Source organism: Benincasa hispida, chromosome 4 (genome assembly GCF_027475165.1).
Source record: "Benincasa hispida cultivar pf3 chromosome 4, pf3_genome.v1.1, whole genome shotgun sequence".
Taxonomy (NCBI): domain Eukaryota; kingdom Viridiplantae; phylum Streptophyta; class Magnoliopsida; order Cucurbitales; family Cucurbitaceae; genus Benincasa; species Benincasa hispida.
This window is the reverse complement of record NC_143481.1, coordinates 28,455,488-28,472,866: the sequence shown is the minus strand read 5'-3', so window position 1 is coordinate 28,472,866 and position 17,379 is coordinate 28,455,488. Positions and strand designations below refer to the sequence as shown.

Sequence of the window (17,379 nt, the reverse complement as noted above, 5' to 3'; positions counted from 1 at the left end):
TATCATGTTCTACCAAACTAATTGAAGGGTTTGGAAAAACAAATATTATTTTACCTAAAAGAACAAAATTTACAATTAATAATGCATTGTTCTTTAGGCAATCAAAGAGAAATCTTCTTAATTTTAAAGATATGCGCAATGGTTATCATATTGAGACTGATAGAAAGAAGAATATGAAGTATTTTTATATCATATCTACTATCTCATATGAAAAATGTATACTGGAAGAGTTGTCTGTTATATCTTCTGGATTATACTATACACATATACGAGTAATTGAAATATATGCAACAATGAACCTGAAGTTCATGAGTCCAGACATATTTACAATTTGGCATGACCGATTGGGTTATCCAAGATCTATAATGATGAGAAGAATTATTGAGAATCCAAATGGACATCCATTGAAAAGCCAGAAGATTTTTCAATCTAATGAACTATCATGTGATGCTTGCTCTTAAAGAAAATTAATCGTTAGACCATCACCAATCAAAGTGGGGATTGAATCACCTGTACCTGCACCTGTACCTACATTTTTATAACGAATTCAAGGTGATATATGTGGACCTATTAACCCACCAAGTGAACCATTTAGATATTTTATAGTATTAATAGAAGCATCCAGCATATGGTCACATTTGTGCATATTATCAAGTTGAAATCTTGCATTTGCAAGATTACTTGCTCAAATAATTAAGTTAAGAGCATAATTTCCTGATTATACAATCAAGACCATTTGTCTTGATAATGCTGGTGAATTTATATCTCAAGCTTTTGATAATTATTGTATGTCAATTGAGATAAGTGTTGAACATCATGTAGCTAATGTTCATACACAAAATGGTTTAGTAGAATCATTTATAAAATGTTTGCAGTTAATTGTTATACCCTAAAAAACGAAAAAGCAATTTCATATTCATCCGCTCAAAACATTAGGAAATTCCACTAATCATGCAGTATATGTACCAATTGCTCTACCACAACGTACTAAGATGGGTCCTCAACGGAATATATATTGGATATGATTCTCCCATCAATTTTCTAATATCTTGAACCCCTGCCGGATAATATATTTACTGCATGACTTGTTGATTGTCATTTTAAATGAGACAAATTTTCGAACACTAGATGAAGGAATTAAGAAATTGGAAAAAGAAATTACATGGAATGCATATTTATTGTCTCATTTAGAACCCCTCCCCCCCCCCCTTCCCAGATCAATGTGAACTTGAAGTTCAAAAGATATTCATTTGCAAAATATAGCAAATCAATTACCAGATATATGTAGAGATGCAAAGAAAGTAACTAAATCACTTATATCAACTGCAAATGTTCTATCGAAAATTGTTATCCCAACACAGCAAGTTATCAATAATGAGTCTGGAACACACCAGAAGCATGGTAGACTAGTGGGTTCCAAAGATAAAAATCCTCAAAAACGAAAAATAATTAATAGTAAAAAAAACTTGGTTGAGGATGTAAATATCCATGAAAAAACCCTAGACATGACTGATAGTTGAATTAGTGAAGAATGTGAAATACCTAAAGATAATAATGAGATTTCAATAAACTATGTCATGACAAAAAAAAAGATGGAACCAGTCTCATGTAGTTATTGACAACATTTTTTCGTATAATGTTGCTCTTGATATTATATATGAAAAATGAGGATTATGAACCAAAATCTGTTAAAGAATATCAACATAGAAAAGATTGGCTTTAGTGAAAAAAATCAATCGAGGCAGAATTAAACTCACTTTCAAACGTCAAGTTTTTGGACAAATAGTCCGAACACCAAAAGGTGTCAAACCACTGGGATACAAATGGGTATTTGAGAAGAAAAGAAATGAAAATAATGAGGCCACAAGATGTAAAGCAAGATAGTTATACAATGTTTTTCACAAAGACTTGACGTTGATTATGAGGAGACATATTCTTCGGTGATGGATGCAAACTAAGATATTTAATCGGTCTGACTATGTATGAAAATCTGGACATGCATCTTATGGATATAATCACAGCATATTTATATGGATCTCTTAATAATGATATTTATATGATAATCCCAGAAGGATTTAAGATACCTGAAATATATAAATCAAATTTCCAGGAATTGTATTCAATAAAGTTACAGAAGTCATTATATGGATTGAAATAATTAGGATGAATGTGGTACAATCGCCTGAATGGATATTTGTTGAAAGAAGGATATTAAAACAATCCAATATGTCCATGTGTTCTTATAAAGAAACCATAGTTAGAATTTTTTATTATAACCGTATATGTTGATGACTTAAATGAAGAAAATTTTCAGAAAAGATCCTTTGAGTGGAAGCAAAGATCGTCCCAAATTTCATTTTTATTGAATATAAAGTTTTACAGTAGAACAACAACAAGATATGCATTTACTTAAAATTACAGCATGTTTTAAAACAAATACAAAAGGTTTCAGAAACCCTTACCTTTAAAGAACTCTTTCTTCAAGAATTTCCCTGTACAAGCCACGAACGGAACTCCTTCTCCACGCGGACACCACCACTTGAGAACCCTCTGTATTCTATTCGGATAAAGGATTCAAGCAAGAGTTGTGGCCTTTGCTTGAATCCTTGGAAGAGAGAAGGAGATGGAGCGGAAGAGAGAGAATTTTTCTACAGAAAACTTTTCTCTTGGATAAAACTCTTCTCTCAGAGCCAATTCAGGAAGTAAAATCCTCTATAATCAACTTGATTCCCATGTATAATAATTGAGAGAATGAGGGGAGGGAGTTGTAACTCCATCCCTTTAATTAATTTCAATTAAATTAATATTAATTATATATATATATATACACTTTATTATATATACACACTTTATTATATATATACACTATATGTTATATCAAATATAACATATAGTCTATAGTTTTATATTGCATCAAATACAACATAAACTATAGATTTTATTTTCTCTCAACAATATATGACATTTAATATAAATCACATTTATATTAAATTCACTTATATGAATCTCATCCATATAATTGATATTTAGATCATATCCAAATATTTAATTCCTCTCAATATAAATCATTTTTATATTTATTACATGAATCTCATTTATATAATTGGTATTTGAATCATTTTCAAATTACTCTCATATTACCTTAAATTATAATGTATCAAATATATTATATTAATTATATCACAAATTATATCATATATAATTATTTTAATTAATTATATCATCTATAATTAATTCCCTTAATTAATTTGAATACTTCAAATAAATCCAAAATTAATTCTCAGTTAAATCTTTGTTAAGCTACAAAGGGGATCTTATGGACCTGTAGATTGAAGCTCCAACGGTACTCAGATAATTAATTAAAATCTGTAATTAAATTATAATTATCAACATATGTTAACTATCGATCACTCCACTAAAGATTGACAGCTGCACTCTTCACACTACAGATAAATTTCTGTGTCCATTGGATAACCAATCAACAGTGTGATGACCCTTCACAAATTGTTTGTAAGCACAGCTGGGCTAAAATATCGTTTTGCCCCTATAATTACATCTAACTCCTTAAGTACCACTGATTCCTCTAATGAATAATAAGTCATAGTCCAACTATGACTAAGTTCCTTTCGAACCAAGAGAAGGTGTGGCCACTATGTTCAAGACTCGGAATCAGCCCTTAAGGGAGAAATTTATCTACTTGCCCCTACATCGTGGAAGGAGTGAGTTCCGTCTTGTGTAGCTATGTTTCCAGTTCCCCAGTCAGATGAATCCCCAAAATGGTAGGTTTATTGAGTTGGAAATCTGGCCACTCTCACCCATACAAATCAAAGGATCGTATTCATGAGCATGAGCTCACAACTCACTCAGGATTCAAGTCATGTCACCTATGGTCATCTTAGTGAAATGTAAGTCTCTATCATTAACGACGTTATATAAAGAAACTAATCATTTCGTGGTCTGATCTTATACAAACTCTTTGTATAGGATACCTCCACTCATATGTCTCCACATGAATGATCAGTATCAGAACATTTGTAGTACTTTACAACACTTGTAACACCTACAAAGCGGGTCGTATCTGTAGTGTCACCAGGATAAGGTATCTAGCCTTATCCATCTACTACAAACCATTTAGGTTATTATTTAAACAAGATCCACTTGTATGTCTCTACATACTTGTTTAAATTACATGAAATAACCTCGGATCTTAGTTTATTGGATTAAGTATATATTGATAAAATAACACCTATTTTATTAATAACAATATGTTTATACAAAGTTTACAAACTACAAGAATACAAGGAGATTTAGGACACCAATCCCAACATTAAATATAATTGGGATTCTTGAAGAGATTTTAAAGGCAATAGAATATCTTAAGAAAGAATTTGAGATGAAAGATCTCGAAAAAACAAAATTTTGCCTTGACTTACAAATTGAAAATTTAGCATATGAGATATTTATTCATCAGTCAACTTATACAGGAAAGGTTTTGAAAAGATTTTATATGGACAAAACACATCCATTGAACATCCCAATGAAAGTTCGTTCACTAGAAAGAATTTGAGATGAAAGATCTCGAAAAAAAAAAAATTTGCCTTGACTTACAAATTGAAAATTTAGCATATGAAATATTTATTCATCAGTCAACTTATACAGGAAAGGTTTTGAAAAGATTTTATATGGACAAAACACATCCATTGAACATCCCAATGATCGTTCACTAGATGTGAAGAAAGATATATTTCGATCTTGAGATGATAATGAAGAACTTCTTGATCCTGAAGTATCATATCTTAGTGCAATTGGTGCACTTATGTATCTTGCTAATAATACAAGACTAGATATTGCATTTTCAGTTAATTTATTGGCAAGATATAGTTCTTCTCCGACAAAAAGACATTGAAATGAAATTAAACATATACTTTGTTATCTCCAAGGAACGATCGACATGGGTTTGTTTTATTCAAATAAATCAAATTTTGATCTAGTTGGTTATGTAGATTCTGGATATTTATCTGATCCACACAAAACTAGATCTCAAACAGGTTATCTGTTCACATGCGGAGGAACTGCTATATCATGGTGATCAGTATAACAGACCATAACGACCACTTCATCAAATCATGCTAAAATTCTTACAATTCACGAGGCAAGTTGAGAATGTGTATGTCGAAGATCAATGACTCAGCATATTCGTGGAACATGTGGTATGTCTTCTAGTAAAAAAAATCTTCCAACGATATTATATGAAAACAACACAATATGCATATCCTAAATCAAAGGAGGATATATTAAAGGAGATAGAATAAAACATATTTCATTAAAGCTTTTCTATACTCATGATCTTGAAAAAAATGGCGACATCACTATACAACAAATTTGTTCGAAAGATAACCTAGCAAACTTATTTACAAAGGCATTACCTACCACAATCTTTGAAAAATTGGGGCACAACATTGGAATGCGGTGGCTCAGAGATCTCAAGTGATGTTTCCATGAGGGAGAGTAAATATACTTTTTAGAAGTATAAATTATTATGAAATATGTACTCTTTTCCCTTCACTAGAATTTTTTTCCATTGGGTTTTTTCCTAGTAAGGTTTTAACGAGACATATTTCATATATATAATAGACATCTAAGAGGGAGTATTATAAATATTATGATAATAGATGCCCATTAGATGTTCATGCTTAGTGTCCATTAACCATGTTTCGTGCCTCCATTTCCTAAAGTGTTGTCCATATGTCTCAACATTACACATTATTAGTGTCCATGTAATCCACCTCCTACTTGCCAAATTACTTATAAATAGTGGCATTCAGTGGGTTTTGGAAGACACACACATTAGGCAAATTCCATGAAAATTGGATAAAGTAGAGAATTTAGAGAAATTTCTTATTTTATATTTTGTTTATTTATATATTATGTTTAATTTATTTTAAAATTATTTTATTTTATTATTATTATTATTATATTTATTTTAATATTATATTTTATTGGTATCCGTGCTCCCGTTGTGCTCCTCAAATTCACAACAGGTAAAGAATAAATTTTAAGAATAGGATGAATCTCAAATTTTGTAAAATGTTATTTGCAAATTTAGCACAATATTAATAGAATATTACAAATTTAGCGGTCACTTTTACAATCTTTTGCAAATATTGAAAAAATTGTGGTTTGGATGCAAACCAAATATATGAAAAGTCCATAATTCCCATTAACAATAGTATATCGTTGATTTAACATGCATTTTAATAATAGTAAATCAAGTATATCATTCATGCTCATTATATTTAAGGTTAAATTGTATTTTTTTTTTCAAAAAAAAATTTGAATTTTATATTTTGAGTTAAAAGATACCTATCAACTTTCAAAATTTTCAACAATATCCTTTAATTTTCAGAAAAGAAAAAAGATTCTTATCCATAATTTTAGATAGAAAGCATAAGTGTTTTGTTTCAAAAATATTATTAAACTTTCAAAAGTTTCAAAAATATCCTTAAACATTAAAAAAAAAAAAAGTTAAAAAATAGTCTTATCGTTACTATATAAACAAAAACCGTTAATGTCTGTTGTAAAAGTAATTCTAAACTTTAAAAAAAATGCTCCTACCATTAGTATAGTGATCAGTGTTGTTTGAAGTTTTCATGAGTTTGAAAAAAAAAAATCTTAAATCAAATTTAGATATCCTCATTTTTTCATATAAATTTTCCCAATTTTCTCGTAGTTGTCTAATTCTTCCACCAATTTGAATATTAACACATACTCAACTATTAACATATACGTTTATTAAAACATTTAAGTCCTACAACCCTTTGGTATCTTTAAAATATTTAAGTTTTAGAAATACCCTTAAACCCTAAAAAAAAAAAGTTAAAAAAAATACTCTTCTCGTTACTATATAAACAGAAATCATTAGCACCTCATTGCAAAGATAATTCTAAACTTAATAAAAATCCTCCTATCGTTATTATAGTGATCAATTTTGTTTGAAGTTTTGTGAGTTTGAAAAAAAATCAATTTTAAATAAAATTATATAGATATTCTCATTTTTTTCATATAAATTTTCTCACTTTTATCATAGTTGTCTAATTTTTACACCAATTTTCTCATAAATCAAAATACAAATTGAAGCTTTAAGTTCAAATATAAAATCTTACAAAAATTATGAAATCAACATCTCCCCTAAACTTACCAAAAGGATAAATAGTCAAAATTAACAGACACTCAGCTATTCACGTATAAGCTTATCAAAACATTTAAGTCTTACAACCTCTTGGTGTTTTCATTATTCTCATTCTTCTATCTATACCAACTAAACCGCGTATTTTTTTTCAAGATAGACAAATGTTAAACAATTAACAAAAAGGGAGTAAGAGGGTATTGAAGAAGAAAGGGGAGAAAAAAAAAAGAGGTAGAGTATGATATTAACAATTTCTGTTCATATACTAATAGTGGTATTTTTGAAATTTTGAAAATTTAAAGGTACTTTTGACACAAAATTTAAAATGTAGGGATATTTTCTATAATTTAGTCTATATTTAAATATGCATTTTTACTATAACATTCATGTGTCAACATTATTTACATAACATGCATTTTAGGAGTAAATCAAGTGTATTATTGGTGTATCAATTCATTTAACATACTATTTAAAAAAAAATCATTTAACATACCTTTTAGTAGTATAACATGTAAATCATTGGTGTGTCGATGTTTATTTACTATACACTTTAGTAGTATATAAGGTACATTTACATATATGAAAATAAAGAGGGTAAAGGAAAAACATAAATCTATTTTCAAATAGTTTGCCATATTTGGAAAACCTAAAAAAGAGTTGCTAGATTTGCAAATGTGCCAACTATTTTTGCTTCCCATTTATAAATCTCCTTTAAAAATTCGAAGTGTGTATTAAAAATAATGGTAATTACCAAGTAAACATGTAGTTTTTTTTTTTTAGACCAAAGTAAATATGTAGTCGAATGAATCTCAAATATAATATTGGATAATTTTTCAACATATTTTATGCTATTAGTTTTGTATAATAATTGTTATTATTTTTTTATGACATCCATTGCGAGTGTCTGGATCCAACTTACACACACATTGACCAATCTCACGGGAATAATCCGTCCCGATCCTATGAAATTTAGGTGTCAGGAAAACTCGTAGGATATTAAATCCTAAAAAGTTATTTTTTTATTATTATTTTACAATTTTATACCATTAATAATGCATTACGATACAAATACAAATAATTTAATTGAATGAAAATGAAACACATTTATATCGTAAAACACTATATGTTTCAAAGTTTCTAACTCTCCATTTTCAATTTGAAGACACTATATTCACGGTTTAGATCATATGATAGAACATATAATAATAATTAAAAAAGGAAAAGAAAAAAACTAAATCATCTACAAATATTGAATAAATTTGAAGACAAGAAAGAAAATCTAAATTTGAAGACCAAATCAAACACGTCTTGAATTTTTGTTAATTAAAATTTAACGAGACGAAAAGGACTTTAGATTATATTTTGACAGGTACTCATAAAAAGTTAGAATCTTATACTTCTGAAACAACAATCCAAAGAGTTTAGCTTTGATAGGAAATTTAAAGTTTTAAATTTTATGAATTAGACTTTGGTTTGGTTGGAGGATTTTTTGCCTGAAAATTGATACTGACAAAATTTTCTTTTGTTTGGCCATTTTCAACATTTTGTCTAAAAATAAGTTACTTTCAACTTTACTATTTTCTCACAGACAAGAGTTTTCTATTCCCTCCAAAGGTTTATTTTTTTTTACTCTTTTTCATTTTTTTTTATATAATTTCACTTTGAATGTAAATGGATAGTTAATTAATGGATTGATATTAATTTAACAAAATTAATATCAATATTTCTTTTAATAAATTAATAATAATCAATTACAATATTTATTTAACTTAATTTTATAATAAAAATTTATTAAATAAATACAATTACTTGTTTACATAAATTATTAATTAATTAGCTAAAAAGATCTTAAATATATTTAATTAGTAAACGAGGATTAATTAAATTTAGTTAGTACAAAATCCTTTTTTTTAATAATAATTATAATTGATTACTTATTATTTTTATTAATTTAATTTGATTCTTCGTTAGGAACATATAATCATTATTAATTATTTATTATAATTAATTTTTATTATTTCATTCGTTATTAATATATCATATTTATAAAACTTCTTTTAGGATTTTTATTATTATTTTTTTTATTAACCTATCGCATTTTTACTTCTTATATAATTTATGATTTATTAAAATATATTTTTTATATTATTTAATTAAAATTAAAATTTCTACCGTTGAACTTAATTAATTATAAAAATATTGCGAATTAGATTATAATTAATATGACATTCATTGAATATATTAATTGGTTAATTTTATTTATAAATTACTCAATCTTCAAATATTTACAAGTAAAATTATTATTGATTCTCTAATAAATTAATATATTACAACTATATAAAATATCATGCTTAACTTCATAAATGAAATACAAACATAATTTTTGTTCATAAAATTCTGATAGTATTTACCATACATAATCAAATACCTTTGATTTTCAGACATTTTATTCTGAAATATTCTATTTCAGATATCTTTTATTTCTACGCATCTTAAACCAAATAACGTTAAGGATGAGTAGCTTATAGCATCAAAACAACTCACTCTAATTTAATGACGTTGACATATATATATATTTTTCTTTTTTCAGCAAATCTTGACATAATATTAACTTACAATACGTGGCTTTTCAAAAAATAATAATAACAATAATAATATAATACATGGTATTTAAATTTCTTATTTCATTGAAAAAAAAGCTATATACACAAATATATAGTTATGATTAAAGTCAAATGTAAAGCTGTTTAAAACAGGCCTTTTCTTCTCTTACAAGCATTTCATTTGTCAATTTAAAATATTATTAATTTGAAAAACTGTTGGGCAGTCTTCATATGTGTCTATAGAAGGTAGAGTTTTATGTTATTTTCTTTTCTTTTAAATGCTTAATAGCTGTCACTCTTCTCAACCAAATTCCATAAAACAAATGCCAAATATATTGGTGGGAAAATAAATTAATTAAACTTGATAGATACACAAATCATTATATCATATTTTGGGTAAATTTGAAATTTTAGTACACAAACTTTAGGCCTTATGAGTTATGAAATGGTCTTTTCAACAAAATAATCATAATAATATTTTGAAATGGTTTAAAAGATCTTTTAACTTTTCACTTTATGCCTCATAAATTTTTAATATATTTGATATTGTTAAATTTTTTTACAAACCTAGATCGGACATTTTTGGAGTATATAATTTATATATATATAGTACCCTAAGGATATTAAGTTATTTTTACCTTCGTTTTTGGTATATTTAAGAAGATTTGGAAGGTGTACAGACCAAGAATGCAAAAAGTAACTTAATGTCCTTATATACTAAATATATTTTTGAAATTTTACAAAAAGCGGGTGTTCTTCTTTATTTTTTTATTTTATTTTTTATTTTTTATTTTTTTTTACATGTGACACCTTAGACCTACGATTCAAAAAGATTAATAAATGTTTGAGACACTAACAAGGAAGACGTACCTTATTAATATGAATTGAAACAATCAATTTTTTAAAGATTTTTTAACCATACTTGTATAACCTCATGGTTAAGTGTTACAAGCCTACCAAGTTTTTCCTTTGTTCATCTCTAAATCACACTATACTAGGACAAGTGTCACTCTGATATCATTTGTAATGCCTCAGGTATTAGGTAAGGAATTTGAATTCTAAATATGGATTTAAAATCTTGGACTAAGGCCATTACATTCATCCACTAAATTTAACACATAACTGGTATTTTAAAATGATAAACTAAATAGATTCAAAGCTATAGACACTTTGCTTTTATTACAATTTGCTTTGCATGGTTTGGTATTAATGATCTAATATTTAAGGCAAAGGGGGGCTTGACCCCAAATAAATGACAAAGACAACCTCAAAGGACAAGAAAAAGTATTGTTTGAGGAACAAGGATTTGGCCTTTTCATGCTTCAATGTTCCAATTGGCAAGTTGGAGTCCAATTGGGTTTGCCCCTAAGATTTAAAAGGGTCTGTCTGCCCCTCAAATTTTAGCATAAGAACTTTAGGGGAAAGTGACATGGTGACCCCTACCCATTTCTAGATACCTAAAAAAACAATAATAAATAAATAAATAAATTTAGGTACCCATTTCCTGGCCTATGGTTTGAAATTAATTGTAATAGAAAGGGATGTCTCAACTGCCTTAAAAATCATCATTTTAAATAGCATTCAATTGTAAATTCAATGTTGAATCAATATTGAAAACCCAACTCCTAAATTTGATTGATTGTGTTGTTGCTGTTAATCCCATACAATGTTTAGTTTAAATTGTATCTAAATTTTGTTTGATAACCATTTTTATTAATATGTTGTTTTTAAATATTATATATTTTGAAAAAAAAATCTTAGTCGAAATCCAAAAACAAATCTTTTATTTTTAAAAACAAAAAGACTTATACCTATATAATGACAATCCATATAAAAAATTCATTGATACGCATTTGACAGACAATCTGAATTTTGTTTTTGAAAACTATATTCAAATCCTATTATCCAAACAGTGTAAATTATAAAAATAAACTTTTACGTCTTCATTGTATCCAAGGAATTTAAAATGTAAAGTTAGATTAAATAAAGATGAAAATATTTAGAAATACAAATGTGTATTATATATTATTTTTGTAAATTATAATACTAACTATACAATTTTTTTTAACATAAAATATGTTCATAAATAAATTAATAATAATTTATTAGTTTATGATTTATAAATAAGATATTAAAAACATTTTAAATAATTACCAATTTATGAATCTGCTACCCAACATAAATCTAAAAACATGAAAATATAACTCTATTCTTATTTAATCCCTTATTTCCTTATTTTCACATCTATGTTTTCAAATTTTTTTAGTATGATAACAAAGCCAAAGTATTTTCCAATCATAAATGTTTTTTTTTTTCTCTCTTTACATGTAAAGACTTCATTTCATTTTATTTTATTTTATTTTGAGACAATACATCTAAAGACTTATTTAACCTTTCTATCTATATTCTAAAAGAAATCCAGAATATATTGACTACGTAACCCAATGACATAAAAGTTTTGAAGTGACTTTAATTAGTTGAAACTACTTTTGGACATTCAAATAGTCTTCCTTGAAAACTTTATGTACCCTTTCACAATAATGAGAAACCAAAAATAAAGTCCATTTTCATATCTTGGAGATCATTTTTAATAATCTTCAACCTTTCCTATTCAAGCAAACAAGAATATGATGATAAAGGAACATGTTAAATGCTCAATGATATATAATAATGATATAAATATTTCCTTTCAATAACTCAATTCTGAACTGATTAACTGAAGTGTCTGAAAAGCTAATCTTGAGTGATGTTCTCTTCAGAAGAATAATATCAGTAGAAGTCATTTGGTTTCCCAATCTTAATGCCCTGTTCACCCAAGAACCCTGTTATGGCATTCTTCTGCCAGCCCTTGAAACTCCTGCAATTCAAACAATTAGATTTCACAGCTTATCACCCTCACATACAGAGTTTCGATGTGCAGAAAGCCATACGTTCAAGTTTACGAAACTGACTGAACTTACTTGTGATCAAGGTGTGCTATGATCTCTCCACCTGGGAAAGCCAATTTAGTAGCCTCATATGCTGCTTTAATCGCTTCTTTCCAGCTACCGCCGATACCTTTGTTGTTTGTTTCGCCATTCGACTGGTTCAGATCTTCCATTGGCAATGAATATCCAGAGAGCAAGTGGCTTACCCAAACTGCATCTTTTCTGGAAGTATTGAAAGAAAACCACTTGAACATAGAAATCATAATATATCCATTTGAAGACTGGGCAAATGTCTTTTCTTTCCCTTCTTTGTTCAGTTATAAAAAGCACTATTAAAAAGTGGTAGAGAAATATATGTCGGTACCATGTACCGGATGCAACAGATGAAGTATGAGAACAAGGCTACTTCCTTTGAAAGTGCATATACTTCCACTAAACATGCACTTGCTTTGAAACTGAATGTGCCATGACCTAGGTTCATTCAATAACCATTTCAATTTCAATTTTAGTTTCCTGTTCTCTAAATTTATGCTACTTTCCGCACAATTTCTTTGCTATCTTTCCACCGCGTTAAAAAAACAGTTAAACAATCAGTCAAATTCCAAAAACCAAAACCACATTTTTCCTTGTTTTCAAAACTTCTCTTGGAATTCAAAAACGTTTATAGAAAGCTAATACATACTTGAGACATAGAAGTAAAGGAGAAAACCAAAACAAGTTCCTGTGAGTTTCAATGTGTCAAACTCTATCTCTGTCATATTTGCAAGCAAGTTGCATTTAAGAACATAAAACTGTGCATGGTTTTCCAGAAAAAAAAAAAGAAAAATCATTTAACCGAGCATGGAAAAAAGGCAAAAGCACAACTAATTACTAGCATACAAAAGGTAGGTTAAAATACCAATTTGGTACCTCTAGTTTAGGTCTCATTTCATTTTAGCCTCTTTACGTTCAAATGTCTAAATTTTGTACTTGAGGGAAAAAAAATCCATATTAGCCATATTTCTATAAATTTTTGGAAACATAGAATTTTTATTGTTACTACAAAGTTAATTAATTTCATAAAAATTAACTTCAAACTAAAAACACTAAGCACAAATTTTAAGATTTATTGAAAGTAAGAGACTAAAACTAAACATTTGAAAATTTTAGATATTTGAAGGTACAAGAATTAAAATGAAATGAGAATCAAGGTATAGGGATCAAAATAGTATTTTAACCTAAAAAGTAAAAAGTATGAAGGCTTAAGAAATGATCAGATCACATGAACTGAAAGGATAGCCTGACCGACCGATACTTACAGAACTATGTCCATGTGGCGAGGTGCATAATGTCCACCCCCGATGCCCAGAAGGACTTTATTGTTCTTGCCATGTTCCCTGCTTCACGATGAAATATAAGATTATAACACAGAAACATTTAGAAGAAAAGATAATCTCGTCGAGGAAATGGTACTATGATGAAAAGCATATCTTTGAGGGAGGGAAAAGTATAAAGGCATGGAAACTAGGAAGGTGTTGATACTTGATATCAACTCCAAGTCTCCAAACGCTTAAAAACTTAGAGTTATATAGTTATTTAGTTAAATGATATTTAGACATCTCTTCCATGGGTGTTGAATAATGTAGACCAACACATCGGTGAGAATGAAATGACAATATACAGAGGAAAAACTAGCTCCAGTGACGTCATCACTCATCCTAAAAACACAATTATTACTTATTAGGTTAAGGGTGAATTATAATGTAAATAAAATCTTAACAGAAGCTTGTTCTTTTGAAACTATGCAATATCAGCCACCTAGATAGATCGATTGCAGGATTAAATAAAGTTTAAAGGTGATTATTTCATTCTATCAATGAAATGTTTTTTATCTAAAAAAAATAAAATGAATAAAGTTGGAAAGATCACAGAACTAAGTAGCTCAAAGTCCAGCCATTGAACTTCAACGATAAATCAGGTGGACAACTTGTATAGAATAAATAACTGAATGAAATTTAGTGGTAAATATTAGGAGAATAAACAGAAGTTAAACTTCAATCCTATTTATTGTACTTGTGTATCAATTTACCTGTTCCAGTTTCCTACATCGTTTCCTCCTCCGATAGCAAGTCCTTCCCAGACAAGCTGCACTTATCCAAAATAGTAATCCATAAGGAACAATGTCATTGACATGACACATCGTGTAAATGATGATAATTGCTAAGCAAAAAAAGGATAACCAATACAGAAATAAATGATCATCCTGGATTACTCAACTAGAGCAACAACGCGGGCAGCATCTTGCCTCCTCCAATACTCGTCTGTACTGCCTATACAAAAATCAGACAAAGAAACAATTCATTTTGACTGTAAAATATTATAATTCATAAGCAAATAAACCAGTAAGCAATTCAACATGGGCCTTCAAGGAATTGATGTTTAGTTCTTCATCAGAAAAAAGAAACAATTCATTATTGTGACTATAACGAAACTACTGTATTTCAAAAGCAAATAAACCAAGTGAGCACTTCAAATCTTCAACATATGCCCTCAAGGAATTGATATTGGTTTGTCATTGTAAATAAATTGATAACATTTTTCCAATAAGCCTTGGGTGACTCACTCCATATCACTAATTCCTTTGAATTTGATTGGAAAAGAAGACGATGGATCCTGGTGGATCTACTCTGACACGATTCAAAAGTCCAAATTTCAAATGTACAATGTTCCGAACAAATTTCATTATAAGCCAGATTTCTCAAAATATAAGAAGCTGTAAAGTTAACCTGAGCAAACCAAATTTCAAATGTATAATGTTCTGAATAGCAATTCATAATGGAAGGATAAAATTATCCCCATTTACAAAATTCTACAAGCTAAAATAAATCAAAGTAATATAGTTAATAACTAAACTAAACCTCTAGTACTTTGCGTGAATCTTAATCAATCCAGAAAGATATAACAAATAGCAGAACAAACAACAAACCAAGCTCTAAAGTCCCAAACACTCACCAATTTCCAGAAACAGGGTTGGTTTATTTGTCACAGGTCCATGATGAGTACCCTCCAACGTAATCTACATTCAGTTTCTAAATAATTTAAAACTAAAACCCACATGACCCAATTGATCAGCAAATGACGAACTACCAAGAAAAACAAAACAAAAGAGAAATATGGTTAACCTCGAACTCTGGCACTAAGTTATGGGATTGTGCAATGCCCTTCAATAGCCTCAGCCAAGGACCTATACGAGGGCTCGGCGGCGCCGCCCATCCAGGCTTCCCTCCTTGCGGCGGAACTTCCCCATCTCGCAAATGAGGAACCCCTTTACGAACACAGAAATTCACAACCGAAATTAAGGTTCCAATTCATTAAAGAACCAAAGTAAAGAATAAGAGGAACCGTACCAATCGGATGAACAGTGAGTGCAGGACGATTCGAAACAGCAGTATGCCGGCTGAAGAAAATGACCTCGTCCACGACCTCGCCGGTGAGCTCCTCCCAACGATTGTCGAGGTCATCCTCAACAACAATACTCCTGTCGTGTTGCAGCAGCCTCACATCTCGATTGGCGAAGCTTTTCATTTCCTGATCAACAGAAGAATCGGATTAATCGAAGGGAGGAACAGAAACGGTTCGAAATAGAAATGGGTTGAAGAGGTCAAAGGACCTGGAGAGGAGGGCCGGGGAGCCATCCGGGCATGGCGAGGAGCTCGTTTGCAGGATTGATGGATGCTGGATCGATTGTCGTTGCCACCACTAGCGTCACCATGGTTGGCACTGTTTGTTGCAATTTCTGTGAATTGAGTGGTAGAGAAAGAGAGTGGTATTGCAAAATAATGGAGGTTTTAAGCTGCGAAAGGAATTTCTATGGGCGCATCAGCCAACAGATTCTTGTGGTTCTTCTGTATTTGTTGGGACTTTTCCGGCGGCTCCGTGTCAAATTTGCTTTGGCAGTCGCGACTGTGGCAATGCCATTCCGTTTCCCACATTGTTTGGCGTCGCCTCCGTTTGCCGCTTGTAGTAACTTCGTAACTCGTCGGTGTGGTATGAATTTTCTTCGACTAAAAATATTATATCCAATTTGGTCCGGAGAAAAAAAAGAGTCCTTTTTTTAAAAAAAGAAAATTAAGGTTCCATTTCGTTTATTTATTATTTTAAAAAAAAATTAAGCATATGTTTTTTGTTTTTTTTTTAATGATGGTAGAAATTTTAGCCAAATTCGAAAAAAACAAAAAATAGAATGGTTACTAATAGGGCCTTGTATTTGTATCATTACATGGTAAATTTACTGTTATACCCTTTGAAGAAAGTATTGTAGCCCTTGACGCTCAATTTTTGCTATTGACTCTTGCCTCGATGACTTGATACGTGCTCTCATTCTCGCTTTCGTTTCTTGAGTTATATTTTTTTTTTTTTGAAATGACTTCACCTTTTTTTATAATTAATGGTAGTTGTATGGACTAGGGGTGAGCATCGGTCGATCGGAGTCGGTTTTTCGACCGAACCACCACCGAACGGACTATGGTCAGTTTAGTAAATATTCAGACCGACCTCGACCATTGAAGAGTAAAAGTCGGTCGGCCGGACGGTTTCAATCGCTCGTTTTGGTTGGTTTTATTTTTGAAATTTTCCCAAACCAGTACTGATCGACCCCTCTTCTTTTCCAATCGACTGATTTCGA

At 29.6% G+C, this 17,379-nt stretch overlaps 1 protein-coding gene across 2 annotated transcripts; it reads right to left on the bottom strand.

Moving 5' to 3' along the window:
* Positions 1 to 12,433: 12,433 nt before the first annotated feature.
* Positions 12,434 to 16,786, bottom strand: GEK1 (D-aminoacyl-tRNA deacylase). Of its 2 annotated transcripts, none has more exons than XM_039030826.2 (9): positions 16,366 to 16,786; positions 16,103 to 16,283; positions 15,878 to 16,020; positions 15,708 to 15,771; positions 14,973 to 15,025; positions 14,785 to 14,840; positions 14,015 to 14,092; positions 12,750 to 12,938; positions 12,434 to 12,646 (listed from the first exon to the last, which is right to left on the bottom strand). In XM_039030826.2, exons 1-9 carry the CDS (start codon positions 16,465 to 16,467, stop codon positions 12,559 to 12,561), a joined length of 954 nt encoding a protein of 317 aa, XP_038886754.2. In that variant the 5' UTR covers positions 16,468 to 16,786; the 3' UTR covers positions 12,434 to 12,558. The 2 variants fall into 2 exon arrangements, with proteins under 2 accessions (XP_038886754.2, XP_038886753.2); XM_039030825.2 differs by having other exon boundaries at positions 14,015 to 14,095; positions 16,366 to 16,748.
* Positions 16,787 to 17,379: the final 593 nt, after the last annotated feature.

What these genes read in the sequence shown, in the direction of transcription:
- GEK1 (XM_039030825.2), bottom strand. Translation starts at nt 16,467, where the DNA reads ATGGTGACGCTAGTGGTGGCAACGACAATCGATCCAGCATCCATCAAT. An exon ending in CGCCACATGGACATAGTTCT is followed by an intron (nt 12,939 to 14,014) that starts GTAAGTATCGGT and finishes CAATACTTCCAG; the next exon opens with AAAAGATGCAGTTTGGGTAA. An exon ending in ATAGCACACCTTGATCACAA is followed by an intron (nt 12,647 to 12,749) that starts GTAAGTTCAGTC and finishes TTTGAATTGCAG; the next exon opens with GAGTTTCAAGGGCTGGCAGA.